Below are 10,465 nucleotides of genomic sequence, written 5' to 3'. Positions count from 1 at the left end.
TACTGGCACTGACTTCATCAGGCAGCCTCGAGCCTTCATTACTGTCACTCTGCTTGCTGAACTTCTTTATCCCTGACAGCAGGGACGACTGGGGTGCAGTTTCAGAGCAGGGAGCTGCCCTAGCTCAATGAGGAGAACTTGGGCTCATACAAAGCCCTGAGAATGGTGATACAAAAGGGCTCCTGATGATGGGCATCACCGTGAACCCTTCAACACTCTGGATGTCTTTGGTCAATCAGAGGTCATCCCAGAATCCCATTGATTTCTAGCAAGCTGTGCTTCAGGCCATGCTAGGACTGGCTGCAGCTGTTTGCTGCTCTTCTGTCCCTGGGTATAACTCAGTTGTCTGGAAAGCATTCCCCTCCTAAGGGCCTTATTCTCTGGGTGATTTATATGGAAAGAAACATACCAGTGTATGGATTGTTACATGCCTTGCCTGTTCCTTCAGAACCAGGAGATCTGTAGTCCTTGCAGCAGCCTTGCACCTGGCACTTGCTTTTATCCCTCCACTAAGTCATAGTGATTCATAAAAGTTTAGCTCTAATTCATTATGTTCACAAAGTCTTCAATGACTACTCCAGTTCATACTAGATAGAGCTTTCCTTCTCTGATATCGTGTGGACACTTAAACTGTCCTTTATTTGTTTGAGAAATATTGACTACCTACTATATGTGAAGTTTTATGGTAAGTACTGCTATTGGAAAACTGAATCAGTCTTAAGGAAAAGTAGGGGAGATAGGCTTTTTAGAGTAGTGACTTACTTAGAAGGTAGATAGTGATAAGTTCCCTTATCACTATAATGTGTAGTTGTAGCTGAGGGAGGGAGAGAGGAGACAGGAAGGGGTGGGGAGAGGGAGAGAGAGAGAGAGAATCTTTTGATATGTAAGTGTTTCCACAAAGAAGTCATTCAGCAGCCAGTATTTGAGTCAATTGGCTTCCAGGAGTTGGAGGGAGACCTGTGCAGGGAGAGAAAACAGCATGAATAAAGGGGTAAAAAATCAGGGATCACCATCTAATGCTTGTGTGCAAAGGGACGCTAAAGGGAAAAAGACAGTAGTTAATTGTCCTTTAATATGATAATATATGTAAAGCACTGTTATCTATCCATTGACTTGTCAATTGGGAAGGCACTTATCTCTTTTCAGTGATGACCAGGCCTGAGGGGAATCCTCCCACCATCTCAGCAATCAGGTGCTCTTGGAATGTTAAGGCCCTTTTAGAGATCACCAGGTCCACCTTTTTAGCCACTGAGCACAGACTTTCATTGCTGTTCCCTTTTGTTAGAGTCACTGAACTCCAGCTACATCCATCTTCTGAATCTAGTGTATTCCCTGCAGGGAAATATCATTACTCTTAGTGAAGATGTAACTCTGCTTATTCCATGGGCAATAAAGATACGTGTACAGTAATATATTTTGACCAGGAGTTTATTATAAGATGTGAAAATCTTAGGTCATTCTGGCTTTCTATGTATGCACTTGCTTCACATGAGAACCTCCCCTTAGAGCTATTGGTCAATGTACCTACTGTGCATGAGTCAAGGACAAGTGCAAGGTTATGCAGAAAAGTAATTTTGCAATGCAGAAAAGGAACTGTCCCAAGCAGGAAGCCACCCATAGGTCATGGTACAATTTTAACTTGCAAAGCAGGTAGCAGATACTATAAAAAGAAAACATCGTTTTATTAAGCTGTCATTCAATGTCCAGTGTAAAGGCTTAATTAAAATCAAGACACTGGCAACTTACTGACCAAGGGATTTTGCATTTGTATTTGAGAGTATGTCCCTCACCTTGGAGGAATGAACTTGGCCAAAGTGTCTAATATCCACAGTCACAAGGATTAATGTATTTTCCCCAAGTGTTCTGACCCTTAAAATAAGGAGAATATGGGATGAACAAGTATTGGTGGTTTGAGGCATCTCAGCTGAGGGTTTTGGGGTGATGGGAGGTCAGAGAGTGAGATGTGGCTGGGGGTGAGGGAAAATCATCACTTGGAAAGCTGGGAACATATTGGGGACTTCTGAACACAGGTGCTGTAAACCCTTATGTTGCATAAATACACTGAGTCAACTGAGGCTTCCACACTGGGATGTTTTGTTACAGGTTCTCATGGAGCCAGAATCAGAGGCAAATGGAACTGCTGTCACTGAGTTTATTCTACTGGGCTTGGTGGAGACACCAGAGCTGTGGCCTTTTGTCTTTGTGCTCTTCCTCTTTGCCTACCTGGTTTCAGTTGGGGGCAACTTGAGCATCTTGGCTGCCATCTTGGTCGAGCCCAAACTCCACACCCCCATGTACTTCTTCCTGGGGAACTTGTCAGTACTGGATGTTGGGTGTATCACTGTCACTGTCCCTGCCATGTTGGATCGTCTCTTGTCTCATAGGCGTATAATCTCCTATCAAGCCTGCCTCTCCCAACTCTTCTTCTTCCACCTTCTGGCTGGGATGGACTGCTTCCTATTGACAGCCATGGCCTATGACCGATTCCTGGCCATCTGCCGGCCCCTCACCTACAGCAACCGCATGAGCCAGACAGTCCAGTCATCACTGGTGGCTGTGTCCTGGGCCTGCGGCATCAGCAATGCACTCACCCACACTATTGCCCTTAGTACCCTCAACTTTTGTGGTCCCAATGTCATCAATCACTTCTACTGTGACCTCCCACAGCTCTTCCAGCTCTCCTGTTCCAGCATCCAATTCAATGAGCTGTTGCTCTTTGTCATGTGTATTCTAATGGCAGGTGTCCCTCTGGTTCTCATCATCACCTCCTACACCCACGTGGCAGCTGCAGTTTTACGAATCCGCTCAGTGGAAGGCAGGAAGAAAGCTTTCTCCACATGTGGCTCCCACCTCACTGTGGTTTGCCTCTTCTATGGAACTGGTATCTTCAACTACATGCGTTTAGGTTCAGAGGAGTCTTCAGACAAGGATAAGGGGGTTGGGGTTTTCAACACAGTTATCAACCCCATGCTGAACCCACTTGTCTATAGCCTTAGAAACCCTGATGTACAGGGTGCCCTGTGGAGGGTGCTCATGGGGAAGTGGTCACTGACCTGAGCAGTGATAGGCTGATAATGCCTATCCTTTCCTGCCTTTTTTGAGTTGAGGAAAATTTTCCATCAAAGCAGTAACCTGGAGAAATGATTACACACCATTCATTTATACACTCTGACGTTGGAAAATTTTGTGTTATGTATCTGCCCAGCAAAGGATCCCTACATAATCTATTCATTTGCTTGGGCAACAAATGTTTATCGAGTTGCTTGTATGATCCAAACACTCCTCTGGGGCACTGGTGAACAATCTCTGCACTTGTGCAACTCACATTTTAATGAAGGGTGACAAAATAAATGGCATAAACACACATCATATTTGAGACATCCTATAGTGATATGTGCTATTAAGAAGAACAGGCAAGATAAGGGGAAATGGGGTTACGATCTTCCCAGCAAGGCCCCCTACCCCAGCAAGTTGCTACCTTGTTTTCGGCTATGCTCACTTCCCAGGCAGCACTGAAGCCTTGGAAGGCTGGTAGGTGTGGGCAGCAGTAACTTAAAAGCAATGACTATTTGTTTGATCACAGCCCAAAGAACCACGAATATCACTGGGAGGTTTTCTTCTCATGGGAAATGGGATATTCCTTGTAGATCAGGGTGCAGAAAACTCTTTTGAACCAGTGCCAAGGATTATTCTATTCTATGGTTCACCTTTCACCCCCCAAGAAAATCAGTTTCTTCTCTTTACTAGCACAAAAAAAATCCGATAGGATGTTTAGGGGACAGGTAAGATCTAGAGAGGGAAATAGCCTGTTGCATAAAAGCTACATCAATACCTATGTGGCATATCTGCAGGTCTAAAAAGGCACATTTCTTCTCCATCCTCTGCCATATCTTCTCCCTTATTAAGTGAGTCACCATTCTCGCATATATGATAAAGCCTTTGAAAAAGTAAGCATTATTACTCCAATCAGGTCCTTAGAATTTGCACTGTAGGGTGTCCAGTGTAACCTTCTCCTCCAGAGTTCTGCATTTCTCCCCCAAACCTCCTAGTTCAGAAAGTATCCATAAATGTAGTCTCTGGGAGTGATGCTTGTTTCTGAATTTACTTAGTTATACATCAGTACAACTCCCACGCAGAAGATTCCCTCTACCTGAGTTCCTCCAGCCTTCAACCATCCATTCCCAATTTGTGTCTTTTCTCCAGCCTCCTCAGGAAGGCTACTAACCTGTCCTGGCAGTTCTGCTCTGATGTCCCTCTACTGTATCACTCCTAAAACTGGCCCATGGTATACCTGGAGCCTGGCTTCTCTGTGATCCCTTCTTGAAGCCAAGAAACTGTAAGAATGAGCTGAAATGAAGATGAGGGGAAAGGACATGAAGGGAGGCAGTAGGACAGGATTGGGAAGAGAGCAATGAAGATGAGATGTGAGGATATAGGGAGCAATGGACAGCACGGTGAGCAAAAGGGGTGAGAAAGAAGGATAGCATTTTGGGAAAGGACATGAGAAAATGGGAGATGAGAAAGCATGGGAGAATTAGGAGTATCCAATGAGATGACTAAAGAAGGGTGATGAGGTCAAAGATGGGTGTGGAGCAAATGGAGGATGAACAGGGATGGGAGACGAGAACAAAATTCATACCGTGAACTCACTTCCCATTAGCTGTGGCCACACAGCTAATAGCCCCTTTGATGTTCTTGTTAGGCCTCACCCTTCCCAGTAGGAAGAAAAAATGTTTAAGTTGTGCCAAAGGTATAATGATGCAAAGTCACTTGGGAACTACTCCTATGCTTCTTCTTGCTAGCAGACAATGTTAGAGGACAGAGTAGGACTGACAGGTGGAGCAGAGGGAGGGAAGATGTTTGTGCTGAGGGTTTATCCTCCACAACTCCATAGGGCCATCAAACTCCCTGCCTTGTGGGCAGTGCCAGCCAATATAGTCTAACGAGCAGAGGCAAAGTATGTCTCTCACTTGATACCCTCGGTTCTCCAGACTCTTTGGGGTTAGAGAATGAGCTTCTCTCAAAGGGCAAAATTCTTGTGAAGGACAACCAGGCATGTGGGCTGTAACCACTGCTCAGTGATCTTGGAAACTTCCTTCCTGTGGTTGGGCGTGTTTCTACCTATTCCATAAGGACCCAGGATGACAGACAGCATCTTTTCACAGTTTTTCATATTTAACTACCTTTAATTAGAATGGTCTGGATGAACTGTTTCCTAGGGCTGAACCCAGCAGACATTTTGAGAGCATGACCACAACCATTTTCACCACTCCATCTAGCTCTGAGCATTTAGCACTGTCCCAGTGTGTCCTATCTATGACCCCCAAAGGGTTATCTGTTACTGTCGACCTCGGCATGTTTCCTCCTGAACCTTTCCTCCAAGACAGAAGGGGGTCCTTAACAAGTGAGGAAGCTGTTTTTCATTTGGGACTTCTCCCTTCGTGTCCCCACATGTAAATGTCTTCAGTTAAAAATTGTTCAGAAATGTTATATCTGATAGTGGAAACATTCAGATTCCATATTATTTGGTCAAGTAGAAAGTAAAAACACAACTGTCCTTTGACACCTGAGTCCAAGAGTCACTGCACCAAAAACAACTTGATTCAGCATTAACTCCTCCGAAGAGTTTCATGTTTGTTCTTCCTGAGATTTTACACATACATGGCATGCATATTTCACATCCTGAGAACGATTACTGTTCTGTGATCTGCCTTTTATTTTTCTACACATTATACAATATAACCTCTTACTTGACAAAGACTAAAAATCATCCTTTTTTACTTGAATGGTTGCACAGCATACCACTGTATACATAAACCACAATTCACTTAGTCAAACTTCTACTGATATAATTTCGGTTGTTTCCAACTGTTTTGCAATAACAAACAGTGCTGTGTGAATATCTTTACAAAGATATTTTCCCAAATTTCTGTAATTATCTACCTAGAATTAATTCCTATGAATAAATTTATGGAATTTTAAAAATGCAAATATAAATTTTGAGATACACATGCACATATACATATGTTGTCCTCTTACTTTCCAAAATGTCTGCACTAATTCGCACATCTGCGAGGTTATGATAGTGCCTGTGTAGCCTTGTCCCTCCTATCAAGGCCTGTTATAAATAAATATCTTTCCTGGTGCAACCACTATGGAAAACAGTATGGAGTTTCCTCAGAAAACTAAAACTGGGTCTGCCTTTTGCCTGAGCAATTCCACTGCTGGGATTATATCCTAAGAACCCTGAAACACCAATCCAAAAGAACTATGCACCCCAATCTTCATAGCAGCACAATTTACAATAGCCAAGTGCTGAAAGCAACCTAGGTGCCCATCAGTAAATGAATGGATCAAAAAACTATGGTACATTTTGCACAATGGAATTCTATGCAGCAGAAAGAAAGAAGGAACTTCTGCCCTTTGCTACAGCATGGATAAAACTGGAAAGCATTATGCTAAGCAAAATAAGCCAGGTGGTGAAAGACAAATACCATATGATCTCACCTTTAAAGGAAGCTAAACAACAAAACAAACAAACAAGCAAAATATAACCTAGGACACTGCAATAGAGAACAGGCTGACAGTGACCAGAGGGGAGAGGGGAGCGAATTTCAGTGGACAATGGGAAGGGTTTACAGGAACAAATATAAAGGACACATGGACAAAAACTAGGAGATGGTGAAATGGGGGTGGGGGATGGATGGGTGGATGGGCTTGGACAGGAATAAAGGACAGAAAACTGTACTTGAACAATGATTAAAATAAAATTTTTTAAAAATAAAAAAAAGCTATGGTACATTTACACAATGGGATTCTATGCAGCAGAAAGAAAGAAGGAACTCCTTCCCTTTGCTACAGCATGGATGGACCTGGAAAGCATTATGATAAGTGAAATAAATCAGGTGGTGAAAGATAAATACCATATGATCTAACCTTTAACAGGAACCTAATCAACAAAACAAACAAACAAGGAAAATATAACCAAAGACGCTGAAATTTAGAATAGGCTGACATTGACCAGAAAGGAGAGGGGATGGAATTTCAGGGAAAAAGGGTGAAGGGTTTGCAGGAATAAGTATAAAGGACACATGGACAATAACAGGGGTGGGGTGGAAATGGGAGTGAGGTAGGGAGGACTGGGGGGTGGGCTGGGGTGGGGGGAAAAGGCAGAAAACTGTACTTGAACAACAATTAAAATAAAAAATATAAAAATAAATGTCTTTAATTTTTATACCCTAAAGGTTGAACAATGGCAATATTTTCATTTGAATTTTTAAGTCTAGGTTTTACTGCAGTTGAATCTCTTTTCACATATTTGTTGGCCAATTTTTTCTTTTGGAATTGCATTTTGACGCGTATGCCCTCTTTTCCATTGGATTGTTTGTTAGGAAACCTTCATGGTTATGGATGTCAGCTTCTTGTCATGTAACTTGCAAATACTGACTCCAGTGTGCCGTATGTCTCAGCTTAATGTGTGTTTTGCCACTTAGAGGAGTTACATTTTTATGTGGTCAAATCTGTTTTTTCTCATAATGCTTTTTGATTTTGTGTCTCACTTTGAGTGGAAAAGAGTTTTCCCATCTGTATCAGGCAAGATAGGCCAGGTTACTTTGTGCTAACAAACAAGCCCCTAAAATCTCAGTGGTTTGCAACAGCAAAGGTTAATTTCATATCCACATGACTTCAATTATCTGATGGATCTAAGAAGAATTGTTGGGTTTGCTTATTTTTTGGATTGTTCATCTTTTTTCTTACTGTAAGGATGAGAGTATCACCTTCCAAGCTCTTTATACCTCAGAGTGGAAACCAGAAGTCTACTTATTTTTTGATAATGTTCTATGGTGAACATGACTTTGATTTCCCCCTTTCTAACAGCTGCCAGTTTCCCCTTGGCATCCAGGTGGTTCCAGGGAATATGGTTCAGGGGTCCAGAGTGGAGTTATCAGCACGCCTGACTGGCTTGTCCACAGTGATGGTTCTTTGTGGGCATGTAACTTTAGTCACTTTAACAAGATTTTTTATGCTACTGACAAGATGAAAATCTGGATGTTATAAATTACATTATAGCAGCCAGAGAGTGAGAGAAAGAGCCAGAGCAGTTAGCATGTTAATAGCTTGGAGCCAGCTGACAAAAAGACTGCTCACTCTTCTGAGTGTATGTTTGAACTTTGAATTAACTTCCAGGTGGCTATTTCCATGGTTATCTAGAAAAGAGAAAGAGTAGGTCCCTTTTCCAGTACAATGCTAACTAGTGCAATGTTGGGAAAGAATCACAATGTTGCTTTTGACTATTCTATTGGGTTGGCCAAAAAGCCCATTTAGTTTTTTCTTTAGAATAAAAGACACATGTTTTCATTTTCACCAATAACTTTATTGATTTGAGTAATTTAAGTATGTCAACAATCTCCCCCGTGATATAACATTGATTATTCTCAATGTCTTGGTTTGATCACTATCAGCTTAAACTGGCTATCTGTACTCATGAGAAACCTCCAGCACGAAACTTCACAAACCACTGTTGATACTTTCAATCTGTCACAGAACCTTTTGCATACACTGCACATACATATTTTGTGTTTCAGTTGTGTTTTTACCTTTCTTGAAATAATAAAGCATAATATGCGAAAAATGTTGCATACTTTCTTCCATTTTCAATATTAAAATGGCCACAAAAATTCAACAATTTTGGTAAGTTTTTTGAAATTCTCAGTTTAATGACAATTGTCACAATATGATCTAACAAAACTGTCTCAGATGAAGACAAAGACAACTAAGTGCTACCAGAGCCACCTTAAGGAAAAATCCAAACAAACTTTTGGGCCAAGCCAATACTTAAAAGTTTCTGAAGTTTTCTCTTGTTTCTGAAACTTAACATACAATCTTTTGGCCCAGCAAGTTCACTTCACCAATTTTGCCCTAGGAAACAATCGGGTAAGGGAGCAAAGACTAGTTGCAAACAATGGGGAAAACTGTAAGCAACAAAATACTGAATAATGGGCAGTGTATTCTGATATATGTATTGAATTGCACACTGAAATACTGCACGGGCATTAAGTGGTAACATAGCTGAATATTTACTAACATAGATATTAAGTAGAGAAACAAGTTTCAAAACAGTTTGAATTCATTCTGAAAAAATACATATTTAGCAGAGATCAAAGTTTAAAATTTAAAAACAATACAAAGTTTAAAATGTAAAGACAATTACTTTTGGCTTATTTTTACTGTAATATTTCTACAATACATGCCTATTGTTGTTTTAATAAAAACAGTAGAAACTACAAGCTGTAAACATCCAGTGGTATCTCATTGTCTACAGAATACATTACCATCTCTTCAAAGAGGCATTGGTGGTCCTTGAAGTCCACTCCCCATCACATGCTTTTTAGCTTCCTGGCTTGCTGGGCCGTGTTCCACAGCTGCATCAGCTGGGACAGTCCTTGCACACATCAGGCCATTCCCTGACTCACTGCCTTTGTCCAGCTGTGTCTGCTTGTAATGACTACACTAAGGGCTATGGCCTCTGCTAAGGGCTTTTGCACATTATCCCATCTAATCCGCACAGCTACTCTCTGAGGTCCATAATGCCATTGTTCTCAATTTACAGAGGAGAGAGGGTTCTTGGAATGGTGAAGTGACTTCTGCAAACACCCTAGGAATGGGTAGTGCTGACTGCTGCCAATGTGATACACCCCTTTGCACCTTGCTCCTTCTCTGGGAGTGACCTTACTTTGCCCTTCCCACTTTTCCTGGGTGATTCAGTAGCATTCTTTGATCTTAGCTTAGCTGTCACCACCTTGAGGAAGCCATCCCCAATTCTCCTTCCATCACTGATAAGGCAGACTATGCTCTCTTACTATGTGCCACTCAACCCTCCTGCCAAGACGATAACCTTTCAGACATTGCATTAAAATAGCCTTCCTCCTCATCCATTGTGAGCTCCTGATTCATGTGTGTAACCCAAGTCAAGGGCCCTAATAGGCACTTGGTCATTATCAATGGAATGAAATGAACCTCAGATCAGTTCAACTTGACCTAAGTCTAGGTCCATGCTGGCTCTCCCGATTCATCTGTAAAGAATTGCTATCTCTCCAGCTGCCACCACCCAGTGACTCCTCTTCTCATCAGTTACTATTCCTTTTCTAGCCAATGCCTTTGACAAGGCAGGCTGACTGACCCTAAGTAAGATCGGGTGTCACATTTACCTCCTCCCCATCTACTGCCTCCACCACCATTCTGGTTCAGGAATGTGTGTTGCTCTGTGTGAGAGTTTTGTTCTGAGTGAAGGATGGAGTGCTTGCAGGGCCAAGGGAGTGAGGAGCCACAGTAATAAAGGGTAGAATAAGCTGCATAGGGATGAAGTCTTCACACAGGGAAAAGGAAAGCAGGAGAAAGGCATGGTCAGCCTTGTTTAAGGCCCAAGAGACAAAAGTTAATGCAGAGCAAAGGAGAGAACTTTCCT

At 42.1% G+C, this 10,465-nt stretch overlaps 1 protein-coding gene across 1 annotated transcript; it reads left to right on the top strand.

Moving 5' to 3' along the window:
- The first annotated feature begins 2,097 nt into the window (after positions 1–2,097).
- On the top strand, positions 2,098–3,057 carry LOC123809367 (olfactory receptor 3A2). The gene has a single exon (XM_045824503.1). The coding sequence runs from the start codon at positions 2,110–2,112 to the stop codon at positions 3,055–3,057; it is 948 nt and encodes a 315-aa protein (XP_045680459.1). The 5' UTR covers positions 2,098–2,109.
- Positions 3,058–10,465: the final 7,408 nt, after the last annotated feature.

The sequence above is a fragment of the Phyllostomus hastatus genome, unplaced genomic scaffold, assembly GCF_019186645.2.
Source record: "Phyllostomus hastatus isolate PE091 unplaced genomic scaffold, TTU_PhHast_1.1 phas_scaffold_55, whole genome shotgun sequence".
Lineage (NCBI taxonomy): Eukaryota > Metazoa > Chordata > Mammalia > Chiroptera > Phyllostomidae > Phyllostomus > Phyllostomus hastatus.
This window is presented reverse-complemented; position numbering and strand designations above follow the sequence as displayed.

Coding starts and splice junctions, on each gene's coding strand:
- LOC123809367 (XM_045824503.1), top strand. CDS start 2,110: ATGGAGCCAGAATCAGAGGCAAATGGAACTGCTGTCACTGAGTTTATT.